This window comes from Salarias fasciatus, chromosome 22 (genome assembly GCF_902148845.1).
Source record: "Salarias fasciatus chromosome 22, fSalaFa1.1, whole genome shotgun sequence".
Classification (NCBI taxonomy): domain Eukaryota; kingdom Metazoa; phylum Chordata; class Actinopteri; order Blenniiformes; family Blenniidae; genus Salarias; species Salarias fasciatus.
This window is the reverse complement of record NC_043765.1, coordinates 4,187,721-4,206,435: the sequence shown is the minus strand read 5'-3', so window position 1 is coordinate 4,206,435 and position 18,715 is coordinate 4,187,721. Positions and strand designations below refer to the sequence as shown.

At 38.7% G+C, this 18,715-nt stretch overlaps 1 protein-coding gene across 1 annotated transcript; it reads right to left on the bottom strand.

Annotated features, from left to right (window-relative positions):
- Positions 1-8,126: 8,126 nt before the first annotated feature.
- On the bottom strand, positions 8,127-18,212 carry LOC115409862 (sialin). Its single transcript, XM_030121149.1, has 11 exons — positions 18,072-18,212; positions 16,028-16,185; positions 15,122-15,339; positions 14,035-14,268; positions 13,285-13,459; positions 12,673-12,791; positions 11,839-12,000; positions 11,336-11,468; positions 10,934-11,081; positions 10,657-10,747; positions 8,127-10,283 (listed from the first exon to the last, which is right to left on the bottom strand). Exons 2-11 carry the CDS (start codon positions 16,110-16,112, stop codon positions 10,104-10,106), a joined length of 1,545 nt encoding a protein of 514 aa, XP_029977009.1. The 5' UTR covers positions 16,113-16,185; positions 18,072-18,212; the 3' UTR covers positions 8,127-10,103.
- Positions 18,213-18,715: the final 503 nt, after the last annotated feature.

The window sequence follows — 18,715 nt, the reverse complement described above, 5'->3', positions numbered from 1 at the left end:
AAAAAACGTCAGCAAGCCGCGGCAGGAAGCGCCTGAAACATGCATGAACTCTCACCGGGAGGGAACGATTACAACGCCAGAAGAATAAACTAAAGCGACGCAAAACAGACAATAACATTAAGTCAGGATGGAAATCAAGCCCGCCAACCTCATTCTTCAAGAACAACAGGCGGTTTCTGGCTCTTTAAATACTGAAGATATGTACTCCGCTAAGTTATAAAACTTGAAATCAACACCAGATTGAATGTATATAAATAAGTTGTGGTGCAAAGTCAGTTTATGGCGCAGGATGCATATGAATTTTTACCAACTAAAATTTAAAAACTAGGTTGTTTTCCTCCCCAAATTTTCCTGCTCGTTTTTAGTAGTTGATACGTTGTTTGCTTGTTTTTTTTTTTTTGGTTTTTTTTGTATTTCACATTTGTTTTGTCAGATAGATCAGTCCAGAACCAGTTATAATTTGCAACAACAACTTAGCCCATGAAACAGCAATGCGGTACATAGGAAAATCATCAAAACAAATATGTCAGTGCAGAGTGAAACTAGGTCACATAATCTGAAATGAGAAGACGGAATATTTCCAGCATTTACATTGATATATGTTGAGATGAGAAACAAATTGAGACAAGCAAATAACGTCTGCAGTGTTCTGTCACTGTATTTGTGAAATCGGACAATGGGATAAATATATACAAATGCACAATATTAGTACTTTTTTTTACATATAAAATTTATGGGTTTATTCCGGGTTTTTTTTCACGAGATTTAATCAAATCTCTGTCCCAGAAACATATTTTTTTTGTAAATACTGCTCAATCGTTAAAAAGTCAAGAAAAAAAGTGTATATTTAATTTAACTCTTGGTAAATAATTCTCTCTCTCTCTCTCTCTCTCTCTCTCTCTCTCTCTCTCTCTCTCTCTCTCTCTCTCTCTCTCTCTCTCTCTCTCTCTGTATGAGTGTGTGTTTGTTTTGTTTTTGTTAATTTCCTTTTCTATGCTTAACCTTGTCACCATTTAGCCCTCTATATATTAACACTCAATATAATTTATTTATTTTTATTCTGTTTCATAGATATTTTAACTTATATTTTTGTGTTATACTCTGTGTATTAATTTGAATTAATAAATGCATTTTTATTGTATGTGTTATATTCGAGTTTCAATGTAAAAACATTGCCATTGATTTTGACATGTCAAGTATATTTCATAGATTAGATAATTTGTTGGTAAAATTCCCTGTCTTTTCATTAATTCATTGAATAGTGAAAAGGAAGAATGTGAGTTGGAAAATAATGTATGCCTTTGCCTATGGATATGTACCTAGAATTCGAATAGCTACAACAATGACCTTACTTCCCCTCCAAATAACCCACCCTTCCTCCCACCGACCGGTAACACCAGGATAACTCGTCTACCTGATGAGATTATCTAAAGACTGTAGAGATTTACATTCAAACAGGAGCTCGACTGCATAAAGATGAACTCCTGCTGTTTTCTAGACACTATCTCCCGATCATTCACATCTATAGTAGACAAATAGTCACACCTTTCTTTGATTTAACAGTGTTGCTGAAAACAAGGCAGAACATTACTGATTGGATTATTCACGGCTGATTAATGATACTCTGACTCCTCCTGATGCAGATCTATTTCTTGCCCAAACAATGTGGTCACTTTGAAAACATGACCTGAACAATTTTGAAATCCATACAAAAACAGGAATAGATCCTGTTGCTTTGATATTGCAATACATCAGGTAGCATAAATCTGACAAACAGTCCTATCCTGTTGTTGGGATGCTATTAAGTGGTCAGGAGGTTAGATCTGGCCTCTCGACCATCACTTTGGCAAGCTGCCCAGTAAGGATCAATATACTGACACATTGATCACTTTATTAACTGACTTTCTTCACAGTTCAGGTTCTGCTCTGACTGGGCAGCTGCTGTTTTCTCTCAGGATGAAGTGGAGCTATGACCAAAGGGAAAAGTAGAGCAGGGCCCCATGAGGTGGGGAGACAACCAGGAATGATTAGTGGAGCTTTTGAATGTGTTGCTTTGTGATGCATTTAAGCTCAGATCTTGTTTGACTGGATACAGTTCCTTTACTTTATTTCACACACACACACACACACACACACACACACACACACACACACACACACACACACACACACACACACACACACACACAGGTTTGTATTTCTATCCTTGTAGGGACCTTCCATTGAAATTAATTGATTTAGGGTGATTGATCAATGTCAAGTTTTGCAGGTTTTCTATATCAACCATTGCAATAAATTATTTACTTTTTCTGAGATGCTACTTATCCATGAATGGAAGGCTTTAAATAAGACTTTTTTTTTTTTTACTGCAGTATTAATTACTAACTTTAATAACAACCCAAACTGTGAACTGTGATACTTCTGTGGTTTTTTTGGGGCTATTATAGATAGCAATTAATTTTGTGCGCAGAAAGAAGACAACAGGCCTCTTTTTCCTCAAGGCTTAAATGACACCATGACTGTGAAGTTATCCATTAACAGACATTTTGGTTAAAATAAAAAGGTCTTGAGCTGTCTCACTGTATATAATAAAGTACATTTACCTACCATCAAAAACTGGGACTCAATGCTCAGGGTGACACAGATTTAGTTGCCGGATACAACCAGGCCTGTAGGACCAACCCCACTTTTATGACTGTCATTTAACACGTATATCAAGATCTCACGACCTTTGCCCTCATAATTTAGGTCAAGAACTGATCTGTGCTAATGTGGTGAAGTCACATTCACATGTTAGCTCACAAGTGTTTATGGTTTCCGGGAGCTAAACCAAGATGGCCTTTAACAAAGAAAAGTGAAATAAAAAGAGTTGTTTCTTGCAAAGTCATAGCAGATTCAAAACAAGCTCCAAACTCAGTCTTAAGTTAATGAAAACTGTGTTAAACTTTTTTTTTAAGAGACACCTCACTGAAAAGCCTAAATGTGTGTGAATTAGTAAAGTAATAATTCATAGTTACAGATTGGGGACTTTCCCAGAGTCTCAAAATACCTGAATGTAGCCTTTTTATATCTATGGGTAGTAAAGCTACCTGAAGAGCAACACTGGGCAGATTCCAACTTTGGAGTCTGTGAAATCAAACATCATATATACTGACAGTGCTGTTTTCCAAAGCTTTGTTGGAAGAATTGCTTTGTGTTTCAAATTGTTTATGACGTTAATTCATCCAGCATTTTGAAATTTAATTTTAGCCCGTACCAAAGATAATATGTAACTTTTCATTGAACATAGTTCAATACAACACATCACTTAAAATTATGAAGTGGAGTGACTACTTTTCAGACCATTAAACACTGAAGTTGTTTGAAATTCACAAGTCATCATACTGAGCAAAAACATCATGAGTTATTTTGGAAATGGACCAAATTTATTAGAGTTCTTATTGGGAGACAAGTTTTCAAAATATAATATTGACTGTCTGGCATGTATATATTCCATATGTAAAAAATAGTAAACATTTTCCCAACAACATAAAATAAGTCTGTTCCTTTAGCTATTTGGTCATTGTGTGTGTCATTTTATTTTATTTTCAGGAAAATAAAAATGAACGGGCCACATTTGATGGATTTCAGTAAACTAGCACATACAGTACTTGTGTTTCACGCTCCCAGAAACTAGCTCATGAAAGCCTGTCAATGAGTGAACAGAGCAAAGTACAACAGCTGTGATCTTATTTCAGGCACTTCTTGGGGAGAGCTTGCAGTGTGAGGGAGGAAGTGTCTGTGTGTGTGTGTGTGTGTGTGAGTGAGAGAGAAGTGGAATGTGATTCAACACAGTCCGACTGGCAGTCAATCCATTCAGCACGTCATTGATGAGTCATCCCGTATGAGCGGTGGTCATGGCAACAGGAGAGCTGAACATTGGTGATGGGGAAATAGATAGATAGATAGATAGATAGATAGATAGATAGACAGACAGACATAGAGCATTGCATATTTAACACCGTCTAAACCAGATAGATCATAAATCAGAATAACTTTCTCGGTTCTCACACAAAATATTTTAGATTGAAATGATGAAGTCATTTCATTGAAAATTTTAATCATCATTATCAAAACTTTTCAGGAGAAATCATTTTGAATAATCACAGAATTGGGCAAGTGATCTGAGGAATCACAGCTTTTCAGATTTTAAACAATGAATAAATAAAAACATACGATTAAAAAAACCACAAAGCGTATCTGCATGGTACCTCAATCTTTGGTAGGGCAAGTTGTGGCATACCAAGGACGAAGTCAATATTTTACTTGGATATGATCATTCATAAAAATGTTGGAAAGACGAATAGCAAGAAGTAGAGTTACTATTTTTCTTTATAAGTGTAACATTTATCTTCATTATAATACTTTCAAACTATGAAGGTTTCCAGACAAAACCAGTGATGAGTGGGCAGCTGCATCTTTGTCGTACATCAGACCATCTTTATCTGCCAGTTTTACAAAACTCGGCTGCCTGTCTGTGTGGGTGCAAAGAAAAAAAAAGGCTGACTGTGATCTATGCCAACACCCTTAAAAAAAACCCACATGTTCTGTATTCACTTGTATACCAGCAGTTTAAAGGTAAAGTACCCTGAAATGCAGCGTCAGCATCACACATGCAAATCTGTATCAGAATGACAGTTGATGCGAATAAAGCACATTTGCAACAAACTGCCTGACCTATAAAGAAACAGTTTACACTTACAAATATCATGCCCAGACTACCGTCTACATTTGGTTGCTCTCACAATCTGAATTCTGAAGGACCTTTCATCATATGTATATCACAGCTTCCAGGGTTGAGTGACTACAGGACATTTCTTCTAGCCCTCTCAGGTTTTTACTACATGGTCTTTGTGTCACTGTACTGAAATATTGTATCTGACAATAAACATAAATTCAACACTAATACTGTTGTGTAGTGAAGTGTGTTGCTCTAAATGTGTTAAACATTGTATTGCATGAAGGAATAGTAAGTTTGCAATAGTTAAATTGATTCATGTATTTTTGGTACTCAAACTGTTTAAAGGTGTTTTTTGGGTATGTAATGAAGTAAAATCGCAAAATGCATAAAAAGAAGAAGAATATATGGATTGAATGAAGATGTCATTTACTCAACAGACATTGCAGATTTGTTATGAGTCTGGATCAAATATCTAAAAACACAAAGGAATTTAACAGGTCTGGTTGAAAAATGCCATGAAAAAGTAATTTTTGATCCAAATGAGCTCATGGAGAGCAAGCTATCTTCATATATTCATATTTCTTAGTTTTAATAATATACAATTTTATAATATACAAATATTACAAAAGTATAACTAGAAAAAATGAATAGTCCTAAATGAAATTAACTGAATTTGCTAGGATGTGGAATTAAACGTGTCACTGCAGTTATTTCCCATATAGTAAAAGATAGTGCCTGGTTAATGAAATATGGATTAAGTTGGATTAGTGTGCTAGTTTTTAGTCTTAATGGGGGAAATAGCTCCAAGTGAGACTAAAAGTTCATAAGTTAGATGCCTAAAACAGCATTTGTACAAATTGTTCATTTTAATAAAAAGAATAATCTTAAAATCGTCACGGAAATATGTATCTGTTGTAATGTGAACGTTTAATGGGAAAAGGAAAATAGCTGAAATTAAAATAAACAAAAGAAAAACCATGACTGAGGACGTCATGGGGGGCGATAATAAGTGTTACACCGCACCGGCCGGCTTCGTCACATGCTCCGTCACAAATGAACGTCCGGGTCATTCCCGGTGTCGTGCCAAAAAGTGATTCCCTGCCATAAAGTGATTTCCGGTCCGCGGGCAGCTGAAAAGCGCAGCTCCTGTGGCTCTGCAGCAGTCTTAATCAGGCTCAAACAAGTTTGTTTCTGATCATCCAATGATGTTTATTTGTGTTTGCGTTTGACAGCCTCCTGTACGTCCAGTTGCCTTATGTCGCTGTTAAATACCAGTAAGCTAGTTGACGATTTTAACCGGGCTTGTTGTTATGCTAATAAAGATATGTCACGGAGGTGACACGTTTTCTTTTCTTTTGTTTTTTTGCACCAAAATTGCTAGATTGCTCGACAGAGTAATTTCATCCCAAGCAGTGCGTTGTACGATTTGAAATTTAAGAAAAGGGACATTACAATGTCAAAATCAGCTTATTTTGCTTGCCAAAGCTGATTCATGCCTCCGGTATTGTATATGGATTGATATTTTGCCTAAAAATGATTTAATATAACACAGCAGAGTCACATTTACAACATTTGAGTAAAACCAATACTTTATACTACTTAAAAAATGAGTAAAGGCACATTACAATGTCAAAATCAGCTTATTTTGCTTGCTAAAAACTGATTCCGTGGACTGGAATCAGCCAAAACTTGATTTCTGCCAGAAAGTGATTTCCGTACGACGCACTGCTTGGGATGAAATTACTCTGTTGAGCAATCTAGCAATTTTGGTGCAAAAAAAAAAAAAAAAGAAAAGAAAAGAAAACGAGTCAGCTCCGTACACATCTTTATTAGCATAACAACAAGCCAGGTTAAAATCGTCAACTAGCTTACCGGTATTTAACAGCGATATAAGGCAACTGGACGTACAGGAGGCTATCAAACGCAAACACAAATAAACATCATTGGATGATCAGAAACAAACTTGTTTGAGCCCGATTAAGACTGCTGCAGAGCCACAGGAGCTGCGCTTTTCAGCTGCCCGTGGACCGGAAATCACTTTATGGCAGGGAATCACTTTTTGGCACGACACCGGAAAGTCTGATGCAAGTTCCAACTCTGTCGTGTAAGAAGGGTTCCGCCCTCAGAACAAACAGTCCTACGTATTAACAACATACCTGTTTAACAGAAAACATCTAATCGTATTCAAACGTCTATTTTCTAAAGTTCTTGTGAACTTTTTTTTTTTTTTTTTACAAAAATATCTTCCCTATCTTGACTAAACGTGAGGATATTGCTTCTTGAAACGTCTGTGATGGTTGTGATCATGTATTTAAACAATCTTCATCAACATTTTTCCATCCACATTACGAAGTTTTGAAAAATCAGCTTAGATTAATTTCAATTGACTCCATTAATAGTTTTAGTTCGTCTTTTATTAATTTTTCCACTCAGAAAACTCATAGATCAATTCTGTGTTAAACTATGTTCTTGTCCCATCTAGTGGCCATATTGAGCAACAGGTCAGATACACTGAGATTAAACACCATTTATTTACAAAGTACAAAGGCAGGAAAACCAATCCACAGGTAGATAAACTACTCTTTGTTGTAATGCAGCTGCTCAGCAGTGGTATAGATGCTGGTGTAGCGGTGAGCAATCTGGCTCCACAAAGGCTACTGTGTCTGTGTTTGGGGGCATTCCTGTGCATGATTTGCATTTGAATTTCTTTTCTCCCCTACTTCAAAAACATACCCTCAAGGTTCATTTGTGGCTTTAGGAAATGCCTAACGTGTGAATGAGCGCAAACATGCTTTGGCCTATGGCCTACATAAGTGAAGGTATGAATTGATATGGCCTGGTCCTTTTGCAAAAAAAGCTATACTTCAGTGATTTCTCAGTAAAAAAGAAATAATAACTATATGCAGCACATTGTATGCTGCATACATCCAACTTACACATTGCATAAACTAATCACAGCTTTTACTCTCTAGCATGATTTGTTTAACAATGATATCATAAGGGGATGCTGGCCTGTAGGCACTTTCAAATGATCAGTTAAAAAACAGACTATTTTACAAGGAGGTGCAAATGTTTTTATTTATTTTTTTCCAGTGCAGAATACTGCATAAAAACGTAATACAAAGATTTGCGAGAACCCCAACACCCCCCCCCCCCCCCCAAAAAAAAAAAAAAGAAAAAAAAATGTAGCAGAACAATTTGCAATTTGCACTATGGAAATACTTTTAAGATATTTCACTGAGTTTGATAGTGGATAAACAAGTTATTTCACATACACCTCACGCAATATTTTCCAAATAAAACATTGCATTCTTAAAACAAAATTGCACACAAAACTTAAAAAGATATATAAATTATTGTATCCTTTTAAAGACATCATATATTTACAATCACAGCATACTGAGATAGAATGATACAAGTTGACAGAGATGAAGAGACATTTAATACAAATGAGAATATAGAAGAAGTTTATAACAAGATTATGATGTTGGATTGAATAGTGAATCAACATCCATAATTTATGCAGAGTAACTGGAGTGTTAATGTTGAGCTGCTGAAAGTGGAAGGTGCTCTTTAACACATGTAAAAACCCCTGTGCTAGAACCAGGGGATCAAACATACAGCTCTGAAGTTAATACTGGCCTGCAGGGGGGGGGGGGGGGGGGGTCTATTGCAGCATAGTAGCAACAATTATGACAAGAACATTGAGTGAGCAGCAGTAAAGCTAAAGCTACCCCATTATTATCTTATTCAAGTCACTGTGAGGATGACTTTGCATCAGGAGGCACTGTCAAAATTGCATACTGTCGAAATTACACTTACTTTAATTTAAAACTTTTAAATCGTTATGGTTTTATACTACAAGACGCTTTTGTCCAAAGCGACATACAACACTGAGGGCAATTTAGGGTTCAGGACCCTTCGACATGCAGACAGGGGGAGACGGGAATCAAACTCACAACCTCCTGATGGAGGGACGACCAGTCTCCCCACTGAACCACAGCCGCCCTTTATAATTAATTGTTCACTCAAATGTCAACATTTTTATTGTGTATTTGTACTTCTTCAAACCTAAGAGAAAATCTGAAGAAGTCATTTAAGCTGTTTTAACAGGTTGTCTTGTAAATAGGCTCTAAACAAAAACGTCTGACACCCCTGAACTGGGGGTGCCCATAGCTAGAAAATGTTTTCAGCACCGGTATTAGATGTAAGGCCTTTGTTAGATTTTTGATGGTAAAAAGTGCTGCTCTTGGTCCAACGGGACAGTCTGCAGAAGTGGTCAGGAAACATGTCGCTGTGAAAAACAATAGCCGAAGACCACTCCTGCTGTGTAAAGTGGCTCTATCTACAGAAGCTTTAAAACATTAAAAAAACAAACACACCATGCACTCGCTTGCAATAAAATGTTGAAAGAAACTAAACATTCAAAAAAAATAAACAACTTAGATTTATTTTGGTCTCACTTTTGGTGCCAAACAAGTACAAAACACTACAAATGTCACCCATTCTTTTTAACAACAGCAAATATATTTCCTTATTTTTAAAGGCAGTGTGAATCCTGATCATGTAACAACTCTATAAAAAAACAAACAAAAAAAAACTACTGTAAAAAAAAAAGTGAGTGCAGCACCAAATGTGAGGCAGAACATATGAGAAAGTAACATTTTTGTTGCGTGCACTGTCATTACACAGTGTTTTAAGGCTGAAATGTTAAGTTTGAGTCTTTCAAACAACAGAAACAACTCAAAAAACAGCAGCAGCATGCTAACAGTTGTTTACATGCATAAAACGAGACTCTAAAATGTTAGTTTTAAATTCCTTGCTATAAAAAAAACACAGGAATTTAAGTTTAAAGGAGTGGACCACTGACACATCATAAAAAGTAAGTACAGTGGTGACTATAGAGACACACATTAAAAAAAGAAGTAGATACCGCTTTGCTCAAACTATCATAGAAAGTGACAAGTATTAATATTGCTGGTTTTGATGTGAACGAGATGATAAACTAGTCCTCAGTTTTATATGAAAATGTTTGGTCTTTATAATTGCACGTCTTTTCACACTTATCATTACAAGTAGAAAAAAAATGCTGCTCATGGAGATAGTTTGTCTTAAGTATTTAGAATCAAAGATAAAAATATTGCTGAGTTTTCGTTAGAAAACAATAATCAATAGTCCAGGTACAGTGATGTCAAAGTGCTGTTCTTGGCTCCTGTTGTCTGAAAACTGCATGTTTGCCTGTGACAAACACATTGATTTACAGAGGCTGAATTCCCTGAAATTAAGTTAATAAACATTCCTCCATGCCTGTGTTGTTCAAACCTATTGTTCATTCATATTGCCTGTCCTATGTAACGCTGTATTGTCCTATGTACCGCTGTATTTATGTTCTGATTTCTTGTGGGATAGACCTGCTCCTCGTCCTGTCTGTTTCTGCTCTCTCTTCCTCTGTGGCAGCCCATGGTTGGACCTCGCCGCTGCCGAATATTGTGTAGAAGAGTGCTCCGCCCGCGTTGATCCCAGCAGCGACCCAGAAGACCTTCTTCCAGCCCGCCAGGGTGTGCTGGCAACACAGAGAAGAGGCCGTGTCAGCAAGGAATTAACTGCGTCTGTCTATCACCATCTACCACTTCACCAGTTGATGAGTAGACATAAACGCGTGAAGCTTGTCAGCATCCAAATATCTAACTGATATTCAGATTGGGAGCATAAAAGAATAGCATGATGTAAGGATGCAACAGCTTTTTTCTTAAATTTCAAATGAGCTTTCACATCGTCTTAGCTGTGTGTGTGCATGTTGTAAGAGTTTTAAAGTAATCCTGGGTTTGGATTTTATGAAAAAGGTTTAGATCAAAGTCAATAAATCAAACTTGACTGAAGCATGTGGTTTATGTCAGTAAGGTTTAGCACTGTGTGTGGCTGGCAGTTTGACTCACATCTTTGGTAAAGTACCCGGTGGCGATCGGAGCCACGACGCCTGGAATGGTCCCAAAAGTGTTGGTAATGCCCAGCAGGAACCCTGCATATCTTCCCGGAGAAAAAGGAAAGATCAAAAAGCTAATCTTTTTGTGTGATTTAAGCTTTGCACCATTATATTTACCAAAAGCAGTCAAACGTTTTATGCCAAGTGTTTATCAGATCTCTACTAACACTTTAGTTTCAGTGTGAGATCTGTGGAGTGAAGTATCATTTACTGAACTTATCGGCACCCACCGAGGAGCGATGTCTATCTGATTGATGAAGACTCCCGAGGCACTCATCCCTCCTGAAGTGGTGGAGAGCGTGAGGAAGGTGACGGTGAGGATGTGATTGCAGCCGGCACAACTCACAGCTACCAGAAAGGCGGCAGGCAGCAGCAGACCTGCAGGAAAGGTGGAAGATAAACAAAAAAAACTAAATGTGAGACTACTACAAGAGAAAGTTGTACATTGTATATTTGCAGGAATTAGCCATAGTCAGTTTTTTTCACTAATAAAAATGATTTCAGGATGTTTTAATTTCCCAGAGTGATCATAAAAGTGTAAAACCTATCATGCTTTCATTGACACATGTACATATCCCATTTACAAAAAAAAAATACGTACAAAAGAAAACAAAAAGAAAAATGTCCTTTACCGGTGACTGTGAAGAGTTTGCGGACTACAGTGACGCTGAGGAACTTCCTCTCGATGAGACTGTCGGCCACGACGCCCGACGCGATGGAGAACAGCCAGGCGCCCAGGTACGGCAGAGCGGACAGGAACCCGTTCTGACAGCAAGACGAAGACAGGGAGATAGCAGGGAGGGAATTCGATATGCACAATTTACCTCAGCAGCTGTGCGTCTAGATTGTGGAGGAAACACTGAGAAAAGCCATGCGGACATGCAAACTGCGCACAGAACACAGGAGCAGGTTTGAACCAGAAAAGCCTTTTCCTTTTTCTTTCATTCATTCATAAATAAAATCAATTCAATGCAACAAAACAATGTGAACATTGTAAATATTTCAATTTTACACAACAAATACACAAAAAGCTGCAAGCACATGAATATCTGGGAAATTGTAATAATGAAAGGACCATCTCCAAAAAACAAAACAAAAAAAGAGTTAGCATGTAGCCTCAGCATCGATTGCTCACCGACTTCAGGTCAAAGTGCAGGATGTTGTCCATGTATGTGGGCAGGGAGGTGAGCAGCGTGTAGTACGCCCAGTTGGAGCACATCTGTGTGATGATGATGGCCCACAGAGGGACAGACAGCAGCATGGACAGCAGCGGCAGGGACCAGCCGTGACCTGTGCCCTGAAGCAGCAGCACAGATTATTCAGGACATTTACTGATTTGAATGAAAGTAACTGGGAAACACAAAGGGAGACTGCAGAGAAACGGTCCCGGTTCAGCAGCTGAACACTAAACAGATGAAGCATCAAAATCAAAAAGCTGCTCTTTGGATGCATTGAGCCAAGTAACAACGAATATCTATCTATATATCTATCTATCTATGGAATGAAAAAAGGAAGTGCCATGAAGGAAATGATGAGTTCTCTGATAATCACAATTCTGAACGATCAATTAAGTTGTTTAGCAAATAAAGCCTTTCCAAAAAAATCAAAAACTGAGCCTTAACAGGACAATATCATTAAAAGTTTCACTATGTATAGAGATCGGATGCATGATTACAAGTTGTTTTTCTGTCCTGTAAAACGCTCTCAAACTGTCACAGAAGTGTTTTTCTACATCATGTTCAACTGCCATACGTATTCTAAGGAATAGTAAAGTGTGTTCTAATAAAATTACCTTCCACTTATTGACTTTTTATCATGTCTTTGTGAAAATTGAAAAACTGCATCCCTCTGACCTTCAGATCTTTGGATTTTTCCACATCGACAAATCAAACTTTTAAAAATGTAGGATGGGGAGAAACACGGACGAATGTCAAAGTCTTTAAAATTCCCGTTGATGTTTGACGCGTACCTGTGGTCCCAGTGACTTTATGATGTAGTCTCTCTCCTCTTTGCTGATTCGACGATGCTTACGAGGATCATCCGAGACCAGAATAAACCAGAACACAGCCCAGAGGCAACCAGCACCACCTGAAAGAGTCACATTCACATTTACTGGTTTTATGTGCAAACACCAAAGAGCAAAACACAGTTTTTTTTTTGTCACAGTTAAAACATTTTTTGAATTCAGTTGTCTACCGTTTAAAAGGACAAAATTTGTGTCATTGGAAAACTTTAACTTTCAAATGAGCAGGAATTTACAGCATTGCATTCCAGTTTTATATTATATTTATAAATCTCTCCCAAAGTGGAGTGATACTGATCAAAATCAAACATTTTTAACCATTTCTAAGTTGAAACGTCAAAAACTGATTTTTTTTTTTTTTTTAATTATGTACAAAAGAAAAAAAAAATAAGATTTCTGTTTGTCACAAAAAAGGGGCAGCTGTGGCTCATCTTCCAATCTTCAGGTGTACATTTGTCCAAGTGCCTTTGGGCAAAACACTGAGCCCCAAACTGCTCCCAAAGGAGAGTGACATTTTTTCAGCCGAGTGTGTTAACAGAGCTTTAATGTCTTTCTCACCACAGAGGTAGAAGACGGCGGGCCAACCCAGCATCTCGCAGATGTACCCGGTGAGCGGCAGGGCCAGAAAGGCGCCGAAGCTGGCCCCGGATCCTGAAAGGGTCATGAGGCGGGACCGCTCCAGAGGAGGAGCCCATCGCGCCCACATGGCCATCATAGCAGGAAATGTCACGCCCTGCAGAGACACGCGGACGTCAGAGGGCAAGAGGCAATGGTTCACCTCGTCAGATCTCACACGTCACCTGAGGAGTTTGGATGAAGAAGCTCGAAAAACTCGTGAGATCTCTGTCTTGATGTTGCAAATGTTCACTATCGTGTTTTCTCTTCCTTTTAATGGCCTGACGAAAGACTAGAAGCTAGAAAAACCTAATTCATCATCATGTCCTACAAAACATTATTAAACAAGATGGCCTTGTTCAAGTCGATACCAGAGATAAGATTCCTGATACCAGGAAATTGTAAATGACTCCTGTTTTGAAAGGAGGCAAAACACAATAAATACACTGACACAAGTTCCAAACGTGTATGTATGCACTTCATGTGATAAAAAAAAATGCTCAGAAATATCTAATTACTGAAAAACACTCATAAAATTTGTGTTGAAAGTGCACTTTTAAGCTGTTGCGAAAGATGTCTCTTAGATTAAATAATTTGCATGTTCATTACAACAAGCCTTTAAGGCAGCAAAAACAAATGTGGTGTTGGTGTGTTTCTTGTTGCACGAGGATCCTTGTGCCAGCCTCCTCCTACCTCTCCAAAGCCCTCCAACGCCCGCAGAGCAAACAGCCAGTAGGATCCCCAGGAAGCAGCCAGGGGGGTGAGCAGTGTGAGGCCCGCCGTGCCCAGCACGCCCAGGCCAAGAAAGAGGCTTCCTCCATAATGACCTGCCAGGTATCCGCCCGGGATCTGCGTGCACAGGTAGCCGAAGAAGAAGGCCCCCAGGAGCCAGCCCTGAGTTTCAGAGTCCCAGGGGTACTGCGGGATCTGAGAGAGTGGAGGTGTCAGACGTGTTAAAAACAAGGAGTGAAATCTGTACATCAGGGCTCTGCAGTGGGGGTGATTTTTCATAGTCAATAAAGAATAAACTGCATAATAAAATAAGATACGCTGGGGATCACCTGGTGCTGTTGGGCAGCTGTTGCACAGTGAAATTATCACCTGTAGCTTTAGAGAGTCCTCGTTATGGAGTTTGCATGTTCTCCCTGAGTGTGTGGGATATGCCATGTATGTGGTTCTATTTCTCTATATATCTGACATGAAATGGACTGGTGATCTGTTTTGGATGCCTTTCCTACAATATCAGCAAGAATCGGTTAAGATTACTTTGAAAACAAAGACAATAAACCCAATAAAAATAAAAAGAGACACGCCATAACAGCCAGCAGGCTTAATGATTCAAATGACAAAGTATAGGCTTATTTGAGACAACCAAATAATTATTAATAGGTATCCGTATCTTGTAAATGTTTTTTTATTCTTTCCAGATCAGAGTCATGCAGTCTGGAGCTGAACTTACTCAGATAACATGAGCAGTTACAGCAGATACACTCTGTACACACCACCAGTCCAGAAAAAGACACACTCACACAGGTCTCAGAGCTTCCTTGCTCTTGCTGTGACAATCAGGAGCTACATCTGTTGGCCTATAAGTCTCATCTCACACTCCAGACTGCCACTGGCATGAACCGCGCTTTCGCTTGGTCTTCAGCCTCTGCGTACTGCTGCCGGTTTTAGGAGATCCACTTGGAATCCATGACACTTCATCGACGGGACAGGTGAGAAGAAACTGTACTGGAGCGAAGAGCTTCGCTGTTTCCAGGTTAGAGAAGCTCCTTACCCCATCTGGCTGCTGTAAAACATCACTGGCGTTATCTGCTCCCGACGGCGGCGGACAGGCGTGGATGATGGAGCTGTTTTTGGATGGTTCGGGGTCTGTGGAGTTCACCATGGCAACCATGGCAACGCTGAGGTTGACACGGAGACCGTAGACCACCGAGAAGCCGAAGAACATGAGGACAGCCAGGTTGAGGCGAGCCGAGCAGCACTGGGGAGGAACTGTTCACACAAAGAGTCAGAGCACACCTTCACATTTACCTCTGCTGAGAAACCCATCCCTCTTTTTCAATAAACATCAGAAAAAATATCTTTCTAAACACAAATCCAACAAACTGAAAAAAGGCAATGAGGATTTCCCCACAAAAATCACATAAGATTGATTGGATCCTTTTTGGAGGATAAAATTTGGATGAGCTTTAATCACTCTACAATATTTGAACAATTGGGTTGACACACATCTCGTATTGATATCCAAACTCATATTACTCAAATTGTTTGGCGGGTTTCCTTGAACTAAATGTAATTTTTTAACATCTAAACTGCACTTTTACCCTTTTTATTTCAGTTGCATGTGATTTCAGTTCACCAGCAGACACCTCATTAAGTCTTACATAATATGTAGTCTTTATCTTTACCCAGAACACTGCTGGTGTGTGTGAGTGCGTGAGAGAGTGAGACTGAATATCTGTAGCTCAGTGTTTAGTTTTATTTTTCTGCACTAGTACCAGCTGCAGCAAACCGTTACTGTAGTCACACTCACTCAAGTGTTCATTAAATGTGACCCAGCTGCTGTGCACTGAATTAACAAGGGGACAAATCCAACATTCTATACAGATTTAACATATAATTTAACATTCAGAGGTTAGGTCGCTCCCTCTTACATTTCCCAAATTGTTGATAAACTGACCTGCATCACTCTGGATGAGCGGCTCGCTGTCCTCGCGGTCTTCTGAAGCGGCTGTGTTGATGGAGTGGCCATCTGGCAGTGGCATGGCAGATGTAAAGACCAGAAGAAATTGAGTCTATCGAACAATGTCAGTGAGCCATCCAGTCGTGGGGATCCGTCTGGGTCGCGAACAACACGAATAAAAAAACACCACACATGAAAGAGGATGTGAGATAAGCAGCATGTGACAGATAAGTAAACAGAGGAGGTCAGGTGAAAGAGCTCATCATCAGCACATTTAAATAGTTATTAAAAGGCAAAGACAGCAGGTTTTTTACATTACCACTGCTTTCTTGGTAACATGCTGACACATAGATAGGAACACTTCCTGATTTCACCAGAGGCTTCAACACATTTGAAGACAGCTCAACAGAATACACCCCTGCTCTGAGTCGCTCAGATAGAGATGAAGACGGAGATGATCTCTTCAAAAACATTACATAAAAAAACAGGCTGAATATGTTGTAAAGAGTAAAATGTTCCCAACATTATTCGAATATTTAGGAACTAAGAAAACTTATTTTCAGAGGACCATATGTATTAACCTCAGATACATTCTATGGACTGAGGAAGAAAAGAGTATCTGGAGAAAACCCTCGCACATACAGGGACACCATGCAAACGTCACACAAAGTACTCGATGAAGAGGCTGAGAAGCTGTGGAGGAGGCTCCAGAGCCAAAGCCACAGGTCACAGACATCCACACTATTTTTTAACAGTCAAGTTAAAGATATTTACAGAAAACGGGTAAAACGTTTAAATCTGGTGTCATGCCCCTTCCTTCATAAACGCACAACTTATAACAATTAGTCTTAGTAAACTGTAAAAAATATCAACAAATGTTTTAAAAAAAAGAAGTTTGCTTTTTTCCTCATCTGTCCAGCTTTACAGTAAAGGTTTGTTGGATGGGAAGTAAAGAAACTAGAAAAACTGGCTGCGCGAAATACATCAGACGCCCTAAAGCACTGAGCTCTTCCCCATACAATAGATTTTCTTTCATTATGATGACCTTCTATCTGAAGTCGTGATTGCCATTTACAAAGATTTGAGTGTTATTTTAATGCAACACTTTTGTCAGCAACATATCTAACATAAAAGCAAAAAAGATGAAAGAATTGAATGAAGAACACCATGCTAAAATGCTTAAGATAGCCGAATACAATACAGAAATGCTCACAGGTGAGAAATTTGAACCTCAAAAATATCCCAAAATGAATACTCAATGACAGAGGAAAACTGCTGGATTTCAATATTTTTACCCTACTGTGTGGCAAACTATTGTATGAGCTATTTCCTGATAACCATTAAATAAGTGCTTGTACTTAATCTTTTCGTAGCTTTGTGTAAATGACAAAAGCATATTTACAGTTTGGCCACAGCATGTGACACAAGTCTGCATGTCTGGGGAAGAAAGTGAATGTGAGGATATCATGAGACCCCCTGGGCTCATTTCACTTCTCTGGGACAAATAGTACATTATTGATCTGCCTATTTATGCTCGGACTGATTGAGATTGAGAGGGGACATCAATCCATTTTACAGCGAAAAAGTGGATATTGACAAGGACAGATAAGATAATCTAACACTGTCTCTTTGTTTGTACAGTGGCGAAGTTGACAACCTGTCCAGGCTGGACAATGTCAGTGACCTGAGCTGGCTTCACACGACGGATGGACGGAAATGTGACTTCAGATGTGAACTGTTTTCAACAATAGGCATAAACAACAAGCATCAACAAACGGTAGCGAAACACAAACAGGTTATGAACATGACTCTTCAACTATTAGCAAGCTTAACTAAAAACGATCTTCAACGTTGATCAAAGTATGATAAAGTTGATATATGTGTCTACTGTCAAAGCGATTTCAGTAAACTTTTTTAATCAGTACATGCTGAGATCAAAACCAGTTATTTATAATGAATATTAGCTGGTTAACTGTCCAGCTGCGCTTAATGTATTAGTCTTAAAAGACAACCATATGAATATTTTTTGGACACAGCTTACCTTGTAGTTGACTGGAAACAGGAGGCACTTGTGTAGGTGAAAGCGGAACCACATCAAACTGAAAAATCGATGGACACAGCCGGCATGACCACAAACAACCTGCGCTTCAGTTTTTTTCACAACCCGAGAAAAGCAGTCACATGAACGCCGCATTTCACATGCGACGATCTATAAACAACAGGAATGGTGACGCCCCGTTTGAAATGTCATGGTGTAAAGTCCACGGTGTGCTTTACAGCTCTGTGCTTCGGTGCTAACCGGAAGCATGTGACAAAGTTTTCGTTTCTCGTTCGTTGCCAGGTTTGAAGTCAAGCCACAGAAGTTTCTAATTAAACTGTCACAAAGCATTTGAAGATGACATTTGACAGATACATTTTATCTTTAAAATATAGCATTTGTTTCATTTTCAGAAACAGACTCCCAACTAGAGTGCTTTCCCAGTACGTCAGTTTAGAAATCAGGACATCTGATGGACTGGAAGAATGATCCTGACAGAAAACTGGTCAATTTTAAGTTGTTTTGCAGCATCAACATAATTTTGGAGTAGTATAGGACTCTGAATACTATATTAATATTAATAGATCCCAACTGAATAAGCTGTAGTTGTGTCATATCTCAAATTATTAACAAACATTGGGAGTAAA

Coding starts and splice junctions, on each gene's coding strand:
- LOC115409862 (XM_030121149.1), bottom strand. CDS start 16,112: ATGCCACTGCCAGATGGCCACTCCATCAACACAGCCGCTTCAGAAGAC. Junction 11,082..11,335: donor CAAACTCTTCACAGTCACCG/GTAAAGGACATT, acceptor CCTTTCCTGCAG/GTCTGCTGCTGCCTGCCGCC. Junction 10,284..10,656: donor CCGGGTACTTTACCAAAGAT/GTGAGTCAAACT, acceptor CTGTGTTGCCAG/CACACCCTGGCGGGCTGGAA.